General features: G+C 51.6%; 3 protein-coding genes across 3 annotated transcripts; all 3 read left to right on the forward strand.

Annotated features, from left to right (window-relative positions):
- The first annotated feature begins 3,502 nt into the window (after positions 1-3,502).
- On the forward strand, positions 3,503-6,789 carry SAC3D1 (SAC3 domain containing 1). Its single transcript, XM_063316708.1, has 2 exons — positions 3,503-4,070; positions 5,449-6,789. Exons 1-2 carry the CDS (start codon positions 3,503-3,505, stop codon positions 5,907-5,909), a joined length of 1,029 nt encoding a protein of 342 aa, XP_063172778.1. The 3' UTR covers positions 5,910-6,789.
- Positions 6,790-8,281: 1,492 nt separating this feature from the next.
- On the forward strand, positions 8,282-12,531 carry ARL2 (ADP ribosylation factor like GTPase 2). Its single transcript, XM_063317282.1, has 5 exons — positions 8,282-8,365; positions 8,753-8,863; positions 8,949-9,111; positions 10,736-10,816; positions 12,173-12,531. The coding sequence occupies exons 1-5, from the start codon at positions 8,301-8,303 to the stop codon at positions 12,305-12,307; spliced, it is 555 nt and encodes a 184-aa protein (XP_063173352.1). The 5' UTR covers positions 8,282-8,300; the 3' UTR covers positions 12,308-12,531.
- A 1,159-nt stretch (positions 12,532-13,690) lies between these two features.
- SNX15 (sorting nexin 15) lies at positions 13,691-20,972 on the forward strand. Its single transcript, XM_063317275.1, has 8 exons — positions 13,691-13,847; positions 14,414-14,449; positions 16,239-16,359; positions 16,536-16,651; positions 17,592-17,790; positions 19,430-19,579; positions 19,772-20,029; positions 20,727-20,972. Exons 1-8 carry the CDS (start codon positions 13,749-13,751, stop codon positions 20,831-20,833), a joined length of 1,086 nt encoding a protein of 361 aa, XP_063173345.1. The 5' UTR covers positions 13,691-13,748; the 3' UTR covers positions 20,834-20,972.
- The last annotated feature ends 2,965 nt before the right edge of the window (positions 20,973-23,937 follow it).

A 23,937-nucleotide genomic window follows, 5' to 3' on the forward strand; every position in this document is an offset into this window, starting at 1 on the left:
AGAAGCTGCAGCTCCCGGGGGTGCTGTAGGTGCAGAAAGTCCCAGGGTGCCCATTTCCCAAGGCTGCCCCCACTTGGATAGAGGCAGTGGGTGGGGATTCAGCGGCTCCCTCAACAACCAAGCAACTAAGATATTAACTAAACTGTGCACTTCATTTACCAGAAGTCCCTGAAAAAGAAGAGTTTAAAAATAAGTTTGTTGTTTATTTGTTTAGTCGCTTCCGACTCTTCGTGACTTCATGGACCAGCCCACGCCAGAGCTTCCTGTTGGTCAACACCCCCAGCTCCCCCAGGGACGAGTCCGTCACCTCTAGAATATCATCCGTCCACCTTGCCCTTGGTCGGCCCCTCTTCCTTTTGCCCTCCACTCTTCCCAGCATCAGCATCTTCTCCAGGGTGTCCTGTCTTCTCATTCTGTGGCCAAAGTATTTCAGTTTTGCCTTTAATATCATTCCCTCAAGTGAGCAGTCTGGCTTGATTTCCTGGAGGATGGACTGGTTGGATCTTCTTGCAGTCCAAGGCACCCTCAGAATTGTCCTCCAACACCACAGTTCAAAAGCATCGATCTTCCTTCGCTCAGCCTTCCTTATGGTCCGGCTCTCGCAGCCATATGTTACTACAGGGAACACCATTGCTTTAACTATGCGGGCCTTTGTTGTCAGTGTGATGTCTCTGCTCTTAACTATTTTATCGAGATTTGTCATTGCTCTTCTCCCAAGGATTAAGCGTCTTCTGATTTCCTGACTGCAGTCAGCATCTGCAGTAATCTTTGCACCTAGGAATACAAAGTCTTTCACTGCTTCTACATTTTCTCCCTCTATTTGCCAGTTATCAATCAAGCTGGTTGCCATAATCTTGGTTTTTTTGAGGTTTAGCTGCAAACCAGCTTTTGCACTTTCTTCTTTCACCTTCATCATAAGGCTCCTCAGTTCCTCTTCGCTTTCAGCCATCAAAGTGGTATCATCTGCATATCTGAGATTGTTAATGTTTCTTCCAGAGATTTTAACTCCAGCCTTGGATTCCTCAAGACCAGCTTGTCGCATGATGTGTTCTGCATACAAGTTGAATAGGTAGGGTGAGAGGATACAGCCCTGCCGTACTCCTTTCCCAATCTTAAACCAGTCCGTTGTTCCGTGGTCTGTTCTTACTGTTGCTACTTGGTCGTTATACAGATTCTTCAGGAGGCAGACAAGATGACTTGGTATCCCCATACCACTAAGAACTTGCCACAATTTGTTATGGTCCACACAGTCAAAGGCTTTAGAATAGTCAATAAAACAGAAATAGATGTTTTTCTGAAACTCCCTGGCTTTTTCCATTATCCAGCGGATATTGGCAATTTGGTCCCTAGTTCCTCTGCCTTTTCTAAACCCAGCTTGTACATCTGGCAATTCTCGCTCCATGAATTGCTGAAGTCTACCTTGCAGGATCTTGAGCATTACCTTACTGGCATGTGAAATGAGTGCCACTGTTCGATAGGTTGAACATTCTTTTTTGATATGGGGATATAAATTGATTTTTTCCAATCTGATGGCCATTCTTGTGTTTTCCAAATTTGCTGGCATATAGCATGCATTACCTTGACAGCATCATCTTGCAAGATTTTGAACAGTTCAGCTGGGATGCCGCCGTCTCCTGCTGCCTTGTTATTAGCAATGCTTCTCAAGGCCCACTCAACCTCACTCTTCCGGATGTCTGGCTCTAGCTCACTGACCACACCATCAGAGCTATCCCTGATATTGTTATCCTTCCTATACAGGTCTTCGGTATATTCTTGCCACCTTTTCTTGATCTCTTCTTCTTCTGTTAGGTCCTTGCCATCTTTGTTTTTGATCATGTTTCTAATTTTCTGGAAGAGGTCTCTTGTCCTTCCTATTCTATTGTCTTCTTCCACTTCTGCGCATTGCTTGTTTAAAAATAATTCCTTATCTCTTCTGGCTAACCTCTGGAATTTTGCATTTAATTGGGCATATCTCCCCCTATCACTGTTGCCTTTTGCTTTCCTTCTTTCTTGGGCTACTTCTAGTGTCTCAGCAGACAGCCATTTTGCCTTCTTGGTTTTCTCTTTCTTTGGGATGTATTTTGTTGCCGCCTCATGAACAATCTTGCGAACTTCTGTCCAGAGTTCTTCTGGGACCCTATCTACTAAGTCCAGTCCCTTAAATCTATTCTTCACCTCCACTGCATATTCCTCAGGAATATTAGTGAGCTCATATCTAGCTGATCTGTGGGTCTTCCCTAATCTCTTTAGTCTGATCCTAAATTGTGCAAGAAGAAGTTCATGATCTGAACTACAGTCTGCTTAAAAATAAGGGAATATGGGAAAATGCCATTCCCTGTTCCCAAGCGTAGGAGTACAAACTCATAGCAGATAATTCTATTCAGATAATTAATTAATTATTAATTAATAAGTAAATAAATAAATTCAAGAACTCTTTCCCACTTGATAGAGTATTAGCTGCTACAGTTAAGAAGGGAAACAAAGCTTAGCTTAGTTGCCACTGGATCCTGAAACTTCGAAACCGAAACCTAGATTTTAAATGTCCAATTCTCTGCGGTTCGGAAGCGAAACAGTCCCGGCGGGTTGAGACAAGAGAAAGGCTTTCGTCCGGCCCTAGGTCTACTCAGAGGGAAACCCCTCCGCCTTCTATCAAGTTGATCCCTCGTCAACTCAATGCGCAGCGGCTAAGATGAAGGCGAGTCTGCCAAGGCTTGAGCCGGTCCCCGCTCGAACGAGAACCCGAAGTCGGGGCTGAGTACAAGTCGGACCACGCCCCTTTCCCTCCTGTAGCCCTTCGCTGGGAAGACCCGCCCTTTCTGGGAGGAGCACCAGGCGATTCGCCAAGCGCGGGGAGCAACGCAGATTTATAAAACTGCAGAGAGACACGCAGGGCGCGACTCCTGCTTCCAAGACAATTTTGCTTTTTCCGCCTTCGGGGCAAAACGAGAGAAATTCTCAGTCTTTGCAAGCTTACTTTTTTCAGCTTTTGCTAAATATGAACTAGAAACAGGGATTTTCCACGTGCGTTTTGCAACGAGCGGGGCAAAACATACACATCGGCTCCGGCCCAGTTCTGCTCGACGCTGCAGGGAGCAACTCCCCGGCCGGCCCCCCCTTTCCGAGCTGCGCGAAGGTTCGCCCACCAACGCCTTTCCTCCAGTCGGCGCCGCCCTCCCCTCCTGCAAACCCCATTATCCCCGGCTAGCGCGGAGGGGCCGCTCCTCCCACCCCGGAATCCGGAGCCCCGCGCGGGCGGAAGGGCCGAGCCCCAGCGGCCTCTTTCGCGGGGACGCCCTTCCTTTTCAGCAATTCACCCAACTCGGCCCAAGCGCGCGACCCTACGGCCGGCAGCCCGCGCGGGCCCGCGCAACTGGGCTCGGGGGCCCCGTCTCCGGTGCCGCGGGGGGCGGGGCCGGGGGGCGGGGCCGACTCCGGCACGCGGCTGGCCCGGGCTCGGCGCGTTTTGCAGCCCGGCGCCCCCGGGCGCCGCTGAGACCCGGGCATGGGCGACGGCGAGGCGGAAGCGGAGGGCCCACCGCGGCCCGCCACCTGCCCGGGGATGTGCCCGGCGGCGGAGTACGCGCGGCGGCGGCGCGAGGGCCGGCTGCACCGGCTGGAGCTGGGGCCGCCGCCGGGGCGCCTCCCGGACCCGGCGCGGGCGGTGAAGGAGTACTCGCGGCCGGCGGCCGGGCAGGCGCCGCCGCGGCCCGCCGACCTGCGCCCGCCCGCCGTCCTGCTGGCCACGGTGCGGCACCTGCTGGGCCGGGCGGACGAGGCGGGCGAGGCGGCGCCGGCCGAGCGCTGCGCCTTCGTGGCCGACCGCCTGCGCGCCGTGCGCCTGGACCTCGCGCTGCAGCGCGCGCCCGCCGCTCCCCGCGCCGCCCTGCTGGAGCGCGCCCTGCTCTTCCTGCTGCACGCCGGCGCCCGCCTCGGCGCCCGCGCCCGCCCCGACGGCCCGCTGCACGACGCCCAGCTGCGGGAGACCTTCGCCGCCCTGCGCCGCGCCTACCGCCGCCACGCCGCGCCCGCCCAGCCGCGCTTCCAGGCCCTCTTCCTGCTCTACCACCTGGGTGAGCGCGGGCGGGCCCGGCCGGGCCTCCTGGGACGGGGGGCCACGCGGAGACCCCGGGCGGTGGGCTGGGGGTTGTTGGGAAGGAATCCCAGAAACAGGGAGGGTCGCCAGGAAGACCGCGTGAGCTGGTTGGGACACAGGTGCGTCTCAGCTGATGACTGATGGGCTGTCAAGCCGACCACAGAGACAGATGTTCTGCATGGTGTCTGTCTCTAACCCAGTGTTTCTCAGCCTCGTCACTTGCAGACGGGTGGCTTTGCTGGCTGGGGAACTCTGGGAGTTGAAGTCCACCCATCTTCAAGTGGCCGAGGTTGGGAGACACTGGCATAGGGGATAGATACCATGCCTTGCACAATTCTGATCGTGCACCTAAGCACAAAGTTTCCTTTTCATCTGTCAGAGGAAGCATAGGTAGGACTGGTTTGCATCATCCGTATCTCCTCCTGCTGAAGGGTATCCCTTGGCTTCTGGGAAACACGGGAGCCCTGGCGTTGGCCGGGCAGCGCGGGAAATCTTTGCTTGGGAAGGCTGCTTCGCCCGTCCCCGCTTCGATTGGCGAGTTTGGATTCTCCCCCCTCCGAAAAAAGTTAGATTCTCTTTCTAAAACCGCAACTTCCCAGTCTGGACCGGAATTGGCTTTGGGCTCCTGGCATTGCTGGTTTTTCAGCAGGCCCCTTCTTGGAGGTTCTGCCACAAAGAGGTCTGTGTCATAAGTATTTAATGCCAGCTGCAAAACTAAGGCGTTCAGCAGGGCGATGTTTTTGGAGGTCTGTCACTGTATAAATGATGGCAGGGCAGGGAATGTTACCATTTCTCTTTTGTCATTTAAATCCAAAAGGTAAAGCAACCCCAGAATCAGCTTATCAATTCCCCAGGTTCTCTGGTAGCCAAAACTATGGATCTGCCGCTTCTGAATTTGATGGCGCTTACCAGGCAGAATTCATAGGGTTGCAGCCAGGCACTTTGTTACAGGTAGGTAGGTAGGTAGATTTGTGTGCAGTGTGCCAAAATCAGTGCGCGATGTTATTAAATTTGCATGGGTTTCTTCTTTCTCAGTCAGCACGAGCTACCTCAAGGGGATGGGTGAAAATAATCTGATTCAAACCCTTCTGGGAACCCCATGCTGTAGATCAGTGTTTCTCAACCGTGGCAACTTCAAGGTGGGTGGACTTCAACACCCAGAATTCCCCAGCCAGCCTTGCTGAAGTCCACCCACCTTGAAGTTGCCGAGGTTGAGAAACACTGATCTAGATCAAATGTACTACAGTTCCCATAATCCTGCGTTGGTCCTCTGCCAGCATAGAATGGATGGTGGTCTTGCCACCCCCACCCTTTTTTTCTTTTTGCCTGATCTCCTGGTCCTCCCCTCCCACCAGGTTCCCCGGATGCACTCTGGGAGATCCTCCAGCTGGCCGACGACATCCGAGCTTCTCCCGATCTCAGGGCCGCCCTCGCCATCAACTGGGCTTTCCTGGAGCGCAACTTTGCCCGTTTCTTCCGCCTGGCTCGGGAACTCCCTTACCTGCCCAGCTGCGCCCTCCATCCCCACCTGGTGAGGGCCCGGCGCCTGGCCCTGCTCACCTTCAGCCATGGCTTCAGCACGAGGAACTGCCGCTACCCCTTGGCCCGGCTGGCCCATCTGCTGGCTACCGACGGCCCCGAAGAGGCTGCCGAATTGTGCCAGGTGCATGGCTTGACCGTGATCGAGGATGGTGTCATCTTCCGGAAAGGATCCTTCCAGGACTCGGCTCCCCTGGAGGACAGGGTTCCCCACCTCCTTGTGGCTGAGAAATGGACAGGGACCCTGTTGGAACTCTCAGAGAGGGTCTGCAGTTGACATGGCACGTGGGTTTCACGCTGTGGCAGGTGGTCGCTACTCTCTTTCCACGCATGAAATAACTACCCCATTTAAACACTGGCTGCAGATCCTGGGAATCTCTCCCCGCATGTAGAAAACTAACTCATCAGGGATGGTGTTTCCAGCAAACCGCACGGTGCTTGTTCAGAGCCCGAAGCAGTCCGCTCTGCTCTGCTCCGCAGGTGACCCGGCCATTTGCTGCCTGTATTAGAGACTCCTGACGGTGCCTTTGATCCTGCTGCTTACCTCCTTGGAGCAGTTGTGCGAAGAAGAACAAGCAAAAGACTTTGTCCTCTTTCTGCACATGCTTTGCTGTTAAGGATGTGCCTTTCTCAGCCGCAGGCAGTGTGGACTGACCCTTGCAAGCGTGTGGCCTTTTTAGTGCTTCAGTTTCCTGTTTTGGTAGTGAGAAAAGCCAAAGATAAATTCCCACTAAAAATAAACCAAGCATGATTTATTCCCTGGGTTGAAATTTCCAGCATGTTCAATGGTGAGGAACACTGGGAGATGTAGTTCATCAACACCTGCAGGGCTGCACTCTGGATCCTGATGTTAATGAACTACAACTCCCAGCATCCTCGGCCATTGGCCAGCTGTAGTTAACAATCTCTGGAAAACTGGATTTTCTCAATCCTGAAGTGAACCGGGGCAGCCTCTGTGCTAGGGATGTGTGTGAACTGTTGGTGCTGTTCAACCTTTCACACAAATGGTTGTTTGGAGGGTATCCAGTTGTGTGTTGCAGCTTTTCAAGAGGCAGTGGAGGAGACCCCAGTTGCAAACTGAATAAAGACAGTGTGGTTAGTCAGTGGAACTCTCTGCCTCAAGTTTTTATGGAGTAAAACTACTCTTGAGAAATACAGCTTCAGAGTCTTCTTTCTCTTGCCTTCCTTCCCTGAAGGATATCCATGTGTGCCCTCCCACCTCTGTTTCTCGTGTCCACTCAAAAGGGGTACGGCACGGCTGTCTGGTACAACCGTCCTCTGTCACTCCACATCTGTGGGGCCTGCCATTGCCAATAAGCACGTCTGAAGGGCAGCAGATCAGGATGGCGAAGCTGGTTGATTCAGGCAATGCCTCCATTGAACTGCTCCTGTCCCAATTGTTAGTGTCTGCTGTATCAGCCTCCTGCCACTGAGAGTGCAATGGAGTAGGTAGGCCCGGATTTGCAGACAACACAAAATTCAGTGGAATGGCTAAGACCCTGCCAATCAATGACGATAAAATTCAAAATAATGCTGGCTGGGAAATTCTGGGAGTTGAAGTCCGCACATCATAGCATTGGTAAGATTGAGAGACACTGATCAAGGGGCTAAAACTTAGCTTTGCACACTTTGAAAATTATTTGGAAAAAGTGCTCTGAACCTTGCGTGGGAGTGAGCCCCACATTTCTCTGCTGTTAATTAAAGCAGCCGCCTCTTATTCAGCCAGCCTGAAAAATGATGCGGCTTCTCTGAGGCCAGCCTGTTTAATGAAAAGTGGGGATGTGCTGTGCTCCCTTGAGGCCCTCAACACCAATTGATGGATCTCTCAGCTCATAAGCAGTAACTGGTGTGTCCTCTGAATTGTTCTTGGGTGTCTTTTCCAAGCAATTCGAGCAACAAATACATCTATTTCCTTATTTTGCATTAAATGGACATTGCAAAAAATGAATTTAGACAGGATTGAGGGTTTTTTTCTAATTTTATTGGATCTATCACTTCCTTCCAAAGCGTTAAAAAAGTAAAGTTCGATTCAAAGCCGGAATCCGGCAGCACGTATCCCTCTACAGTTTCGTAAATCTACGTTGCAGTCCTCCAGCTTGGCGATTCGTCTTATCTTCCCGGAAGGGGGCGGGACTCGACGGTGACTGGCCACAGGGGACAAATGGGGCGCGGCCTGACTTGCGGTCAGACTCGACTTCAGGTTCTGTTTGAAGCGAGAGATGCGCAGTCGATGGAAAACCGTACTAAGTCACTAAATCTTGCACCCGGGCGGCTGAGAAGGAAATTAATTTTATAGAACGCTTTTATTTCTGAGTAGACCGAAAACTTTGTCTCAAACACCCAGGCAGTACTCAACACAAACGCACATTTAGGTCATGTCTTTAAAATAACGGATCGGATCTTGGCTGCAAAAATCCGGGTGGTCGCTAGATGGCAGGGGCGCTTCGGATTGGGGTGTCTCTTTGCTGCCATCTCCTAGACGCGGCGGAGACCCGGGCACCGGAAGAGTTGCGATCGTGAGCCCGAAGTGTTTATAGGTTTTCTCCCCTCGTTTCTCTTCCGCCGGGAACGCCCCCGGCATTCCTGATTGGCGGAGGCGGAGGGCTGGGAGGCGGAGCCGCGGTACCTCGGCGGTGGGAGGAGCGCGGCCAGACCTTCCGCGCGGGCGATGGGGCTGCTGAGCATCCTGAAGAAGATGCGGCAGAAGGAGCGGGAGTTGCGCCTGCTTATGCTGTATCCTTCCGCGAGGAAGAGGGGGCGTGGGGCAGCGGGGCTGGGCTGGGCAAGGCGGGGGACACCTGGCTTTGCACCCCAGGAGAGCGGAGCTGCTTTGGGCTGCGCCCCCTCCCCAGGCAGCATTTCCATCTCTCAGTGTTGGCTGGTCAAGAGTGGCCTTGTGCATGGGCAGAGTGCTCTGGGCTCAGGCTCTGCACGCTGTATGCCTCCCAGGCACGCTCACCCCTAGGTTTAGGGGCATACAAATTGCGGGCGTGGCTAGATGGTCACACACACACACACCTGTTCTGTACTTTTTCTTTGCCAGGAGCTTGGCACTTTCCTCTTAACGCTCTCCCGCTTTTTCCACCACTGCTGATTGCCCTTGACTCAGGCTGCCGCTAGAGGCCTGGACAATGCTGGCAAAACCACCATCCTGAAGAAGTTCAACGGGGACGAGATCGACACCATCTCACCCACACTGGGCTTCAACATCAAGACCCTGGAGCATCGCGGGTGAGCCCCCAGCCTGTCCTCCTCCGTCCCCCTTGCTTTTGGCCCACCTCCCCAATCTCTGCCTTACTGCTTCTCTCTCCCGCAGGTTCAAGCTGAACATCTGGGACGTGGGGGGGCAGAAGTCCCTTCGCTCCTACTGGCGCAACTATTTCGAGAGCACGGACGGGCTCATCTGGGTGGTGGACAGCGCTGACCACCAGCGGCTGGACGACTGCAGGCAGGAGTTGCAGACGCTCCTGGTGGAGGAGGTGGGCCCCCCCAGCAACCCCTTAGTTTTCCGGGCAGAGCATGGAAAGAGTTGGCCACCGCCCTTTCTGCGATGTTACCAGTCTTAGCCTCAACTCAAGACTTCCTGGTGGGGTCCCGTTCAAGTACTAACCAACTTGAACGCTGCTGAGGTTCTGCCGAGATACTATCCAAGGTTCAATCCGTTTAGTTTTTTGAGATTGGCAAAATTGGGATAGCGTGGTGCTTGACTCTGGATATAATTGTGTAATTTTCTTGGCAAGGGAGTCTCCACCCCTGGGATTTCCTTGTGGTCTCCCATCCAGTGCTAACCCACTCTAGCATTGCTGAGCTTCTGCTGACACACCGTCAAGTAATGCTAAATGGGAATTTGGGATTTGTCTACTGCTCTACTGTGGCTCAGCCCAGAAAGGGCAGGGCTGGATTGGGAAGTAACGTAGTGGTAGAGTCAAGGCCTTCTGGGTTCACACAATGGGCTGCACCCCATCAGTGACTGATGCTTTCACACAGTCTACTAAGCCTGGTTCTTATTTTGCAGCTTAGCGTGTTGTGTGAACCTAAACTGTTTGGTAGCTAATCGAAGCGAGTATTTGTAGCCCAGCGTTGAACTATGCAGTCCTGGGTGCTCTCTGAGCCTGGCTGTTTCCTTGCAGACGTTTCATTGCCAGGCCAGGCTGCATCTTCAGGGCGAAGCGGGAGGGGGCCTTGCTCTCTGTTTATATACTGTGGCTTGCTCACAATTTCCCAGTTGAAACTATGGACAGACTCAATCGTAGTTTCAACTGGGAAACTGTGAGCTTCCTAAAGCAAGCCAAACTCCAGAGAATTCCTGGAAGCCTGGCACTCAGACCAAGCCGCCATCAACAGACACATAGAGGTAAACAACATTTACATGCCATTCAGAAGAGACAAGAGAAAAGCCGAAAGACCAGGACACTCCCTTGCCAGCAATCAACACCCAAATACGCAAAAATCAAACTAGGATTAACACCAGATGAACCATCAAATAGCACAATACACCCCAATCAAGGAACTATTGACTCAGTCAATCAACCAAGCAGCAAACAGCAGCCCAGTCAAGGAACCCCCAAGGAGAGCGCAACCCCCCCCCCAACACAAGCAGGGCAAGCCACAGTTTATAAACAGAGAGCAAGGCCCCCTCCCTCTTCGCACTGAAGATGTTGCCTAGCCTGGCAATGAAACATCTGCAAGAAAACAACAAACAAGGACTCCACTGTTTGGCAACTTTCTGTTACGCAAACCTGGGGATAGATTAAATCAAGTATAACAACGAAGTCCGACCTGTGTGCACATGCTCAGCTGGTCCCACTTCAGTGGCAAAGCTCTTTGGGGGAGGTTGAGGAACATCCTGATCCTGTGGACTTCATTGCCCCAAGATGGTGGGGTTGGCATCTCACCTGCATGGTTTTTGAACACTTCAGCCCAGTGTTTCTGAAGCTTGGCCACTTTAAGATGGGTGGACTTCAACTCCCAGAACTCCCCAGCCAGCCAAGCTGGCTAGGGAATTCTGGGAGTTGAAGTCCACCCATCTTAAAGTGGCCAAGGTTGAGGAACACTGGTATGGGCCAATCAAATCAGTGTGTATTGATTTCTCTTTCTGCACAGCGTTTGGCTGGGGCCACGCTTCTCATCTTCGCCAACAAGCAGGACCTGCCAGGAGCATTAAGTCCCAGTGCCATCCAGGAGGTAAGTCCCAGTGCCATCCAGGAGGGCACCCATGATGGTTGGGGGCCTGGAGGTCGTTCCTCAGGGCAGCATTTCTCAACCTCGGCCACTTTAAGCTGTGTGGATTTCAAGTCCCAGAATTCCCATAGCTATTTGGGGAATTCTGGGAGTTGAAGTCCACTCAGCTTTAAAGTGGCCGAGGTTGAGAAACACGGCCTTGGGGTTTCAAATTGAAAAAGGCAGTAGCTAAAACTTAGCAGAGTTTTAGAACTGGGGGCAAAGAGCAGAGTGGGAATTATTTTATTAAACTTCAAGAACATTACCATAAATTTTTTTTAAACGCATATACACTGTGTGTATGTGTGAAATACGGTTTAATACAGTTACATTGTTATATTGCAGTTTAATTATTCGTGAGCTATATCGTGAAAAAACAGAAAAAATAACTTAGGGAATAGGAAAAAAATGAAAAAAAACCATAATTAGCAAAATTTAAAATGTTGGTTTTAAATCAAAATCAAAATTTAAAAAATGTAAATAACTATATTTGATAGAAAGATGACTTCTATTTCTATGCCTATCTGTCTGTCCATCTATATAATGCAATGTTTCCCAACCTCAGCAACTGGCTGGGGAATTCTGGGAGTTGAAGTCCACGCAGCTTAAAGTTCCTGCCCTGAGGAATGCCCTCCAGGCCCCCAACCACCATGGGTGCCCTCCTGGGAACTGCTCTCTCTCTCTCTGTATATCTATATATAGATACACAAACATGCCCATTTAAAGATCGATAAAAAGATGAATAAATAGCTAACCAACTATTAATTGAACCTGGAATGGGATTATCAGATTTGCTGCTCTGGTGATGCAAAGCTGATTCCCAGGCAGAGAGTAGACAAATGGCATGAAGTCTCTGGTCCAGCGTCCATCAGGCCTGGGGTGGGTTATAAACCATTCAAGATCATCAGTGATTCGTTCCGTTTTAAAGTCAGGCATTGCACCAAACTGGCCTGCCGAGATCCGCTAACAACGTTAGGGTAACAACGGATAACAACCGGGCTTCAGAAACCAAAGCTTGGTGCAGCTGCTCCGTGGGCCCTGCTTTCCCCGCTTGCCCCCTCCAGAGGAGAACAACCAACTCATGCCAAAAATCCAGGGACAGTAAGCCTGGACAGAGAGGCCTACCCAGAGAAGGGAGGTCAAAAAAGTCAAGATGGTGGCCACGATTGTGCATTCTAAGCCCTGCAGTGGCCATCTTGCCTTTTTCGAGCCCTAGGCCAGGGTTCAAGGCTTTGGGTGAGGCTTTGGGTGGGTCCCCAGCCCCCACAGACGCACACAGAAGGGGGTTTCCCTGTTTTTTTTCCTTTCCTTCCTTCCCAGGCCCTGGATCTTGACAGCATCCAGACGCACCACTGGTGCATCCGCGGCTGCAGCGCTTACACCGGGGAGAATCTGCTGGCGGGCGTCGACTGGCTGCTGGACGACATCTCGAGCCGGATATTCACCGCGGACTGAGAGGATCCAGAGACTGCATTTTGCCCAATGCTTAAAGGCCCACCTTTGGCCCTGCATCTGGGGCCGAACGAAGCAACTTCTGGTGCAAAAATCAGCGCCTGCATCTCCATCCGGGGTGGCCCGTGGCATTGATCCTGCTGCAGGGGTTGGGGGGAAAGCCGTGGGTAGCTTCCTCCCCTCTGCTTCCCCGCGTGGGATTGTATTAAAAGCAGACTAATAAAGCTGTGGCTTGGTTTTAAAGAGAGGCGTGTCGGTGGCTTGGCGGGTTTAGAGGCAGTTTGCGTATTTTTGGCTGGGCTAGGAATAGGGATCCTTCCTGTGCGGGTCCCGGCCCTGTACTGTGGTTCAAGGTTCGCACGTGCTAGGCCATATCCAGCTTATTTAGCTGGGGGTGGCGTTCCCACAACTGGCCAGGGAAAGACTCAGCAACTGGATTCATACCCTCTTGAGAGCTTGGTTGGTTTTTAAATCAGTTCGTTCTTCTGTGGATGCAAACTGGCCTGTTGGTTTCTAGTTTCTGGTTCACCACATTGCGTGAACCTGGGAAATGGGTTGATTCCACAACCAGGTTAAGCCCGCTGTGAGAATGCAAGAATTCCACCGCCTCTTAAGAGAGGGACCATGAGACTTTCGAACCAACCCAGAACAAGATTGCCTGGAACAGCTTCCAAACTTGGAATTTAATTCGCATCGCCCGGCTGACCAGCTTTCTATTTTAGTAAAACTGCCATCATGTGGATTTCATTACTCGTTCTGTTTATTGTTGTAAAAACTCTATTTTAGGGCTATAAGCCTTGCACAACAGTCCCGGTCCCCTGGTGGTTAGAACATTGAAATAACCATAACCCTACTTTGGAGAGAAACAAATCTGCTTATTAAGCCCCAGGTGCAGGAAAATATATTTCCAGCTGCAAAAGTTAATCCTATCCCTAATAAAAGAGGTCCAGGTGCAGATGGGAATAAACCAGCTTTTTCCAGCTTGGCAACCTCTAGATTGGTGGTTTGGCCACTTTACGATGTGGGAACTTCAACTCCCAGAATTCCCCAGCCAGCAAGGCTGGCTGGGGAATTCTGGGAGTTGAGGTCCCCACATCGTAAAGTGGCCAAGTTTGAGAAACACGGATCTAGATGCACGTTGAGACTCCAACTCCCAAGCTTCCCAGCCTGCTTTGGGATTCGGGAAGTGGTCGTCCCCGGGTCCCTGAAGGGCGCCAGGTTGGGGGACGAAACCCGTCGTCGTTCTCCTTTCGCCAATCGAGGACGTTGCGCAGGATCCCTAAACGCCGAGCTCGCCGGGCCGCCCTTTGCAGACGCTCCCTGGCGCGGCCGCCGAGCAGGGAGGGGGCCGGGCGCGCATGCGCCCTGCGGCAGAGCCCGGGCTTCCCGGCGGCGGGCGCAGCCCTGGATTTAAAGGCGCCGCGACGGCCGAAGGGGCGGCGGGATGTCCCGCCGGGCGGCGGAGGAGTACCAGCGGTGCTACACGGTCAGCGACCCCCGCAGCCACCCGAAGGGCTACACGGAGTACAAAGTCACCGCCAAAGTGAGGAGGGGGTTGCGGGGAGACTCCCCCGGTGGGCGGGGGTCCCCGCTCTCTCCCCAGGTCCGGCTCGACGCGGGACCCGAAAGGCAAGGAGGACGGAGCAGCCAGGCATGGGCTGCCGGGGCATGTGCAGAGAGCTGAGCAGAGGGGAGGAAGAGGGCGGCGAGCCCCCCTCCCCTTTCCTTTGCAGAGGAGGGGGAGAGGCTGCTCCCCAGCTTCCCTCCCCGCCTGGCCCTTGGCAGATGCGCGGGGCTACAGTTCCCATCCTCCTCAGCCGGCAGAGCTGGGGGGAAGCGGGTGCCAGGCGGGGAAATAGTTGACCGGGGTCCCCGGGGCAGGTCTGGGCGATCTCAGGAGGGCCCTGCCTCCTGGCTGCACTTGCTGGGAAAACGTCTCGGCAGGCTGGCAGGAGGGAGCCTGGCTTGAGCTGGCATCTCGCCCTCTGCCCCGCCCCACCGCCTCCGCCGTTCCGGGGCTGCCCAGCGCTCGGGGAGGGCGGAGGGCAGAGCCGGCCGGGTGTCCACCCTGGGACTGGCCCTGAAGGTCCCGTCTCTCTTTCCTTCCAGTTTGTCTCAAAGGTGAATCCGGATGATGTCAAGGAGGTACGTCCTGACGGGGTGGACCGGGGTGCAGAGGAAAGGGCAGAAACGCCCTTTGCACAACACGCTATCCTAAGTTGGGGGTTGGCTGGCGGAGCAGCTGGATTCACACAACACCCTTAACTTGAGTCTCAACCAGCCTCTCTCGGGGTTTGCCCAGTGCCCTGGTGGTATTCTCTTGGACGCTTAGCCAGGGCAATTGCAAATCCATCTGCTGCATTCGCACACCGTTCTAAACTTAATTAATATGAATCTTGGTTAGTTTATTTGGGGGTTAGCTTAATGTGCAAACACTATTAGTTTATGGCTCAATGTACTGTGCAAACACAGGCAGCTGAATCATCCAGGAATCAGGTTGAATAAGTTGTGGGAACATAACAGTGAACCATAGACTAGCTAAACAGGCTGTGTTCAACAACACACAGAGCCGAAAAACAAACCAAGGTTAACTTTCATCAGTTTAGCATGCTGTGTATGTGTATCTTCACTGAGCTGGACAAGCATAATATGTGAATACGCTCTGGGTAGATACTTTATGGTTCAGGACGTTGTGTGAACCCGTCAGTCAGTTCAGTAAACCATTATCTTAATTAACTGTGGTTTAGTGATATATATGTGTCAATATAGTCGGTTAGCAGTAACATTACAAAATTAAATTGCTGCTCAATACACAGTTAATGTCACAGCAGGAAGCAGCACTTAGTCTGCCTTGAGTGAGCCAGAAACCTAAGCAAAGTTTGAAGCTGGTTCGTCCTTGGATGGAAGACCACTAGGAAATCCCAAGATTAAATAATCCCAAAAGAAGGCAGTTTAGTCTGATGTTCTCTCTGTAAACTTCACAATGTGTGCACCATCATTCCCTCGATCCTGTGCATTGGGTGAAATCAGTCCCTTTCCTAGGCAACTTCCCAGTCTGATCTGGTGAGAGGCTTCCTGCTAGCCAGTTCCGCAGTTTGTCCTAGTCAGTTTCACAGCATAGGAGAAAATGCTCCAGCTGGATTTCCTTTGCTCTTAGGAGAGAAATCAATAACGCTGTGATTAGGAAACATTCTGCTCTTCACAGCACGTGGAACCCATAACTGTCCCAAAGGCCTCTCTTAAAGAAGAGAGAAAAGCATATTTTTCAGGGAACTAAAAACCAAGTGATCGGATGTGAGATCTGCCACAGAGTGAGTACTCTTAGGGAAAAGGACCAGGATCTTAAATTTATTTTGAGTCAGTAATAGAGAAGGTACTTGGCATGCAAAGGATTCCAGGCTTGTGGAATTGGGAGGGGTGTTAGAGGTCATCTAGTCCAACCCAACCAACTCAGGATCCACTAGAGCAGTGGTTCGCAAACGTTTCCGTCTCGGGACCCCTTTACATTCTTAAAAACGATTGAGGACCCCAAGGTTTATGTGGGTTATAGCTATCGATACTTACTGTATTAGACATTAAAATCGAGGCGTTTTAAAACATTTGTTTATTTGACTGTCTGTCTGTCATCTCTACATATCACAACTATATCACGCAAGGGGTGGGCCAGATCAGTGTTTCTCAATCTGGGCAACTTTAAAGATGGATGGACTTGGACTTCCAGAATTCCCCAGCCAGCCATGCTGGCTGGGGAATTCTGGGAGTCCAAGTCCACCCACCTTAAAGTTCCCACGGTTGAGAAACAGTGCGCTGCGCTACCCTGGCTGTTCAGACCTGCAGGGAGTCCCTGACTGTAGAAAGCTAGCATAGCCAAGATCTGGATCTGGGAGAAACAGGCTTTTCTTCCCCCTGCCTCTCCCTCCTCTGCGCCCGACAGATTGTGGTCTGGAAGAGGTACAGCGACTTCAAGAAGTTGCACGCGGACTTGGCTTACACCCACCGCCACCTCTTCCGCCGCCTGGAGGACTTCCCCTCCTTCCCCAGAGCCCAGCTCTTTGGTGAGTTCGGAGCCCCAGGAAGAGACCGGGCCTTTGGGGCTCGGCGCCTCCCTCCCGGGCGTCCCCATCCCCGGCCGTTGGCATCCCACAGCTCTGGCCTCCTGTGGGCCACGTTGGCTGGGGATTAGGCAGTCCCGAGCTTTGTCGCCTACCTTAACGCCGCCCCGCTTCCGCAGGCCGCTTTGACCCCGAGGTGATTGAAGACAGGCGGAAGGCGGCCGAAGCCGTGCTGCGCTTCACCGTGCACATCCCTGCCTTAAACAACAGCCCCCGGCTGAAGGAGTTCTTCCAGGTACCGAAATTCATTCATTCGTTTATTTTCGATCCGTGGCAGCCACATTTGGTGGGGAGGGAGGGGCTGACACTGCACTGAACCCCTGTGGCTTGCCAGAGGCCCTGCTTGTAGTCCACGGGACTGGGTGGCAAAGTTCACCGTGATTCCTGATCTCCCTCGCAAAGCAGGGCTCAATTCCTGTTGCGATCCCGGCAATAAAATTACAGGTAGTCCTTGCTTAACGACCACAATTGGGACCGGAATTTTGGTTGCTAAGGGATGCGGTTGTTAAGCAAACCTGACCCGATTGTATGACCATTTCTGCAGTGGTCATTAAGTGAACCACATGGTCGTTAAGCAGACCATGTAGTTGTTAAGTGAATCACGCCATTCCCCATTGGTTTTGCTTGCCAGAAGCCGGCTGGGAAGGTCAATGGCGATCACATGACCACGATCATAAGCGTGAGAACCGGTTGTAAGTTGGGTTTCTAGCACCATTGTAAGTCCAAACTGTCGCTAAACATATGGCCATTAAGAGAGGACTACCTGTAGTTGGACTGTTGGATCCACGGGTGAGTCGTCACGACCTGCCAGATAAGGATTAAATGTGGTTCGGGGTCACCCCTTGTCTGGGCATCTTACCTTACATTAACCCATGATATGGTTTGATACACTGTGCCCAAACATGCCAACGCAGCCATCGTGTGTCGCTGAGCCATGTTTAGGGTTTAGCATGTTGTACAAAAAGGCTGGTTCGACATGCTTAACGAGGCCAGATCCAGGTCCAGCAGCTGCATTCATACGATACGGTAAACTTGGTTAGTTTTGACCTGAGCCTGTCATGGGAACCTGGCCCATCGTTTTCGACTCAGCTTCATGCCCAAATCCAGAACGTGGGTGAATTCAGCGACTCGGTTCCGCAGGTTGTGTGAAAGCTGCGGCTGTCTTGCTCTTCCAGGGTGGAGAGGGGAGGAGTTGTCCCGGGCACTGCGACTCGCCTTCTCTGCCTCTGCCTCTGCCTCTGACCCCGGTGCCCGCGGGAGGAGTCGAACAGGGCGAAGATGCTCTGGAGTTAGTCCAGGAAGACGGACTGCTGGGCACGAAGCCGGAGGCGGCCAGGGAGGATGGCGTCTCTGAGGCCCGGATGGAGAACAGAGGTACCCCCTTAAGGCCCTGGGTTCCTGGAACAAGAAAGGTTGAAGGTCGTATTTCCCTTAGGCTCGCCTTGTGTAGAGGAAGGCATTCTGCACATGCTCGGGTGCAGTCTTGCAACAGCCCTTACAAAAAATGTGCCTTTCGTGGATTCTCGCCGGAAAATGAAAAGAAGGAAAAAGGGAAACCCAGAAAATCCTACCCTCCATTTTTTCCTGATTGTTTGGGGAAAAGCATGGAAACGTGGGGAAAAACCTAGCAGTTCCCCCTGAATTTTTCAGGTTTTTCTTTTGATGTTTATATCTTTAATCCCAACAAAAAGGGTTTGTGTGCATTCGGAGTAAATTACCCTGTTTCTACAGCATGCTTAACCCAGTTAATCATTAACCCAGTCCAATCTTAATATGGTCCGGCCAAACGGTATCATATTACTGGAAGCCCTCAACTTACAACTACAATTGGGACTGGAATTTCCATCGTAGGTCATTGTGGTCATAAGTCACCACATGACCAGACCCAATTTTATGACCCTTTTTACGGCAGTCATTAAGTGAATCCAGCTTCCCCAATGGGCACTTTTTGCTGGAAAAAGACAAAAAACGTTCCAAAAACGTGATCATGGGTCCGCGGGATGCTGCAACCAGTTGTAAATGCAAGCTGGTGGCCAGGCACCCAAAATGCCATCATGTAACTGCAGGGTAGTGGTGTGACATTTTGCGACACTCAGTAGTGCTTTGTAGGCCATAAAGCACCCATCCCAAGGCCATTGTAACTTTGCACCGTTGTTAAACGAATGGCCGTAAGTCGAGGAGTACCTGTTACAAGGTCAAAAGTCCTCATTTTGAGGATAGAGTCCCACCTGCTTTGCCCAGACAGTGCCTTCTCTCCCACAAGCCCTTGTGTCACAGTGCTTCTCAGTCTGAGCAACTTTAAGATGCGTGGACTTCAACTCCCAGAATTCCCCACATCTAAAAGTTGCCCAGGCTGCAAGAGAGTGAAGGCAAAATGTCAAGACGTAACTAGCTTTAGGAGGTGCATCCTGTGCCAGGAAGATTTTTATTTTTCAGTCGCTCTTCTCTCCAACTCATTTCCTTGGAGGACTAGAGAAGCCAAACAGGCCACGGAGCTGGAGCTGGATTGAATCGTTCCCAGAATGCAACTGTCTGCGAAGCTTAACCCCCTATTGACTTAGTTCATCATGTTGTGAGAATATGGCTCATAGGTGGGATAAATGTGTCATAATCCTTTCCCCCCACCCCAAATCTCACCCTACTCTTTAGACAACCACTTGCCAAATATGCTGGCTGGCTGCTGATTTGCATCTCACACTAAGCCGTAAACTATAATTTACAAACCACAATCATTAGGTCCAGAGGTTGCCCTAATCCGTAATGTGGTTCGTTCAGTTTTGGCTTTGTGTGGGATGTGATTCCAGATGTTGTGGCCAAGTTCTCCATGTTGAGCTCTCCTCTGGGGCTTCTGAAGGACCCTGAACCTGGAAGGAGGCTTGGGAGGTCAGCACTGGGTCTGTAACTGCTCTGATTAGGTGGGGTGCCTCTGGCAATTTGGGAGCGCGCTGCTCTCAAGGTGGGCATCCATAACGGTGGGAGCGCCTGCTTCCGTTAACCGATGCTTCTACCACAGAGGGGACCTCTGAACCTATGAAACCAGAGGACCTGGACGCCCTCTTTGCCACTGGGGAGGCGGATGTGGAGGAGGTCAAGAGCAACTCGCCTTCCCACTGCCTCTTATCGGTCCAAGAACTAGCTCTCTTTGACCCCTTTTCCAAGGAAGGTAGGTCAATGATGGAGGGCCGCCAGGGGCATGTCTCCTGCCCATGCGCAGGCCCTGTGCCTGGGAAAGGGAGTGGAGGCCAACCCCAGACACCGATAGGGGTTGGAAGGGTCTCCCCACCTGGCTCCCGTCTCCTGGCACTCCTCCCCAGGCCGGGCGAGCATCTGCCCATCGATTGTTTTTGTGACCCAGCCTCGGCTGCCACCAGCCTCTCCCACGGGGAAGATCTGGCTTCTCTGGAAGGCTCAGGGACCAGGCCGGGATTCCTTCTCAGCACAGAAACAGTGCGGAAGCCTGAGGAAGGGGGTGCCTCGTCGGACCCCGGCAGGTATCTGCCCCTGGCGACGGAGCGGATCCGGCAGGCCGTGCTGTGTGAAGCCACCAAAGACTACCAGGGAGCCTTTCATGGCTACCGCAGCGGAGTCGACTTGCTCCTTCAGGGTCTGCAAGGTAATTTGAGTTGCATGTGGGCCCCTGGGGCCCCTGTGGTTTTTCCCAGACTGGGGAGTTGCTGAGCACTGGAGGACCCAAGGCCGGTCAAGATGGCTGGTGTTCGTAGAGAGAGGCCCTTGCCTGGACCAGGAGAAGCTGCTGACCTACTGCGAAGAACCCAGCGATCTCAGCCTTGCAATTCACCAGGTGGCCTCTGAGGGTCACCAGAAGGCCAAGTCCAGGGTTGAGGGTTGAGAGACCCTTGGTCCTCCACCACCACCTTAGGGCCAAGGGAACAAAATCTCAGGGCTCGATACAGCGTTCACAGCGCTTGTAGGATCTTGAGATAAGGTCCGAATTCACACAACAGGCGAAGATAAGGAGTGGGCTCCCCCAGGCCCCTGAACCAGAAACAACCCCACCCCTTTTATCCCAGCCTGATGTGTTGTGAAACCCACTCGCTAAGCCAATGTTTCCAGCCTCAGCAATTTCAGGGTGTGGGAGACCATAAAGCACATCAGCTGGGGGATTCTGGGAGTCGAAGTCCACCTGTCTTAAAGTGGCCAAGGTTGAGAAACCCTCACAGCCCAACCCCTACAGCAGTCTTTCTCAGTCTTGGCCGCTTTACGAAGAGCTGACTTCAGCTCCCAGAATTCAACTCCTGGATTAAGCCTGGAGCCTTAACCGCTAGACCAAACTGTCTTCTTGTTTGCAGGGGATCCAGATCCAGCCCGCAGGGAAGCAGTCAAGAAGAAGACGGCGGAGTACCTCCAGAGAGCTGAAGAGATCTCTCAGCAACATTTGAAAGATCTAGAGCTGTGAGTCCAACCCCAGACCCACCATCAGCCTTTCCTGCTGCCAACAGACCAGGGATCCTGCCTGGCCACTTTCCTGAGGCTGTTTTTTGTAGGGTGTTGGAATTCCAGCATAAAACAAGTTTGTAAATTTTCTTTCAAGTGACTCTGGCTGAGTTCTTGGCTTTCTTTGTTCACTGGGCACTTTCCAATCACCCACCATCAGTTGTGGATTTGAAATGTTAATGACTCCGGGCAAAAATGACCTTGGGAATTTCTCTTCCCTTCTTGGAGGGCTGAGAAAGCGGGCCAAGGTTGACTGAAGAGCTGGGGTTCACACAGGGCACTGAACCAGGGGTTGTCTGAACCTGAACTTCCTTCTTCAATTCACCCACTCTATGGGCTTGCCCAAAGCACTGGATGTTAAACTTAACCAGAGTTTCTCAACCTTGGCAACTTTAAGTTGTGTGGACTTCAACTCCCGGAATTCCCCAGCCAGCAACATTGCTTTAACCAAATAGGCTGAGTTTACACAACCAGGCGAACAAGATGGGTGTGCTGTGTGAATGCAGACGCTAACATCAGCAGCTGGCATCCTCCAGTTTTCTCTGCATGGAGCAATTTTCCAGTCCATTGCTGTGGATGTTGGGTCAACAAAACACCAGAGGGGAGAATATTTGGAGATTGTTTTGCGGAGTGATTTTCCAGAATGGAAGGCTGAGAGTCAAGCAGTCTCAAATGTTTTGTCCAGGGGGGAAAATAATCCTGCATGGTTTCACCTGAGCATCTTGAGCCTTGACATTTACCTTCCCAATCCTGTTGCCCTCTTCAAGTGTGTTGAACCCCCCCCCCCCGAATTCCAAGCTGTTTAATCTCTTTGAAGATTAAACTATGCAAGGTTCTCACTCTGCCTGGGGGGAAAAAGTGGAATTCAAGACGATAATCCTTGAATTTCAAGTCAAAGTCGGATGTGGGGAGCACGTCTGGCATTCAACTGCCATTGGGCACAAATTTCTCCTAAATAGGAACAATTACTCTAAGAAATACGATTATAGGTTCACGCCTTACACGGATAAAGTCAGCGTGTGGTCTCTGCTTCATTTGCATAGCATGCTAAGCTTGGTTAATGTGAAGCTTAGTTATTTTTTGACGGCTTAACAGGTTGTGCAAATCCAGCTTGCCAGGTCAGTTATGATTCAGGGCGTTGTACAAACCTGGCTGCGTCTGTCACAGTTTTATGCTAAAGTAGCTCAATTTTCTGTACAGGATTTCTAGGGTTCTTTTCACAGGCTTTCATCTAATGCAGTGTTTCTCAACCTTGGCAACTTGAAGAGGTGTGGACTTGAACTCCCAGAATTCCCCCGCCAGCCATGCTGGCGGGGGAATTCTGGGAGTTCAAGTCCACACCTCTTCAAGTTGCCAAGGTTGAGAATCACTGATCTAATCTTTCAACCTGTCGTCTCTCACACACTCTGGCTACAGATGTGTTGAGCAGAACACTTGGAGTTATAAGGTTTCTTGCTGCTAGAGATACTCCGAAACAAGGTTGGCCTTTTATATATCCCCAATCTGTATCTTACCATTCAAACCAGAGGTTGAGGCTTTTTTCCTAGGCTGGTTGAAACTTTGCAAACACCATCATTGCAGCTGAGAGTCACCCACGAGGAGAAAAAAAATTCCGTCTCCCAAGCCGTAAGAAATATCCAAGTTAATGGAAAACTGCCCGTTCTGCAATTATCTGTCTAAATGCTGCAGTCTGTTCAAATTTAACTGCAGTGGCTCCTTCCTATCTCCTGGCCATGGATGCACCAAATACTTTAGTTTTTGAAACGCCTCGTCCCAAAACACCATTCTGAACTTAAAACGGGGTGTTCCTTCTGTACAGGAGGTGTTCCTCGTAAGTATTCTGGGTGCCAAAGAACCTTGTTTTCAATCCGAGGCAGCTGTTTCGAATTCAAAAGGGTGTTTCATGCTCAGACCTTTTGAAATCTGCACATGACTTCTCCTTGCCAAGCAGGCCCAGTTAGTTTTAGGGAATACATGCAATATCAGTGGATGGACGAGTTCACACAACATTCTAGTCTAGGCTTGAAAGAGATTGGATGGCTTGTGGTTCAAGATGTTGTGGGGAACCCAGCCGGTGTTCTTAGCGTGTCCCGTGAAAGGGGCCATTCCACTAAGCTATTACATCTTTGGGTCCTGCGTGTTACGTGAATATAGCAATGGTGGTATTAATTTGAATTTAGGGTTTAATGTGTTGTGTGAATGCAACCGTTCTGTTGGAAAGAGCTGTTTCTCTCTTCCCACAGTGCCTGTTGACACAAGCTTCCAGAAGATTCCCAGACAATGTTAAGTGTGGAGGGGGAAGAACATGGAAGGCACAGAACCACTATCCCAGGAGCATCCAACATTCACCCTAATTTGGATAATGAGGACTCAATTGAAGGAGCACCTTTTCAGACAGGATAGATTTAAATCCTGCATATTAATTGGGGGGCACAGGGGGCAGTCTCCTCACTCTAGACTTGCTGCAAAGGATGGAGAAAGACTTTGGTCTGATACCCAGGACAGCCACTGGTGCTTGAAGTCTTCATTCACACAATGCAGGTAGTCCTCATTTAGCAACTGCCTCATTTAGCAACCACTCACAGTTACAATGGTGATGAAAAAGTAACTTTGTGACCAATCCTCACATTTACAGTCTGTAAAGCAGAGGAAAGCTGAAGTCAGGTCATAAGAACAGTCATGGTTTCACTTAGTGACCACTTCACTTAACAACCAGGTGGTCAGTCCCAATTGTGGTTGCTAAATGAGGATGACCTGTATGCTTAACCAGGTCAGTGAAAGTCCAAGCCGCTGCATTTGCACAACAAGCTTGGTTAACATTAACCTGGGTTAGGTTGTGAAAGTTGGGGTCTCAACATTTTTGGAGGCACCAGGTTGGGGAAGGTGGCTGGTCAGACCCACCCAAACTCTTCAGTGTAATCCCTGAAGTCTTTTCAAAAGATACCTGCTCAATGATGTCTAATGCAATGGGTGGGTTGAATATGTGGGAAGTAATTGACTCTACTTAATTTATTATTCCTGCTCAAAAATCAAAAGAGTGGTTTTAATGGTTTTTCATCAAAACAG

The sequence above is a fragment of the Candoia aspera genome, chromosome 17 (assembly GCF_035149785.1).
Source record: "Candoia aspera isolate rCanAsp1 chromosome 17, rCanAsp1.hap2, whole genome shotgun sequence".
Lineage (NCBI taxonomy): Eukaryota > Metazoa > Chordata > Lepidosauria > Squamata > Boidae > Candoia > Candoia aspera.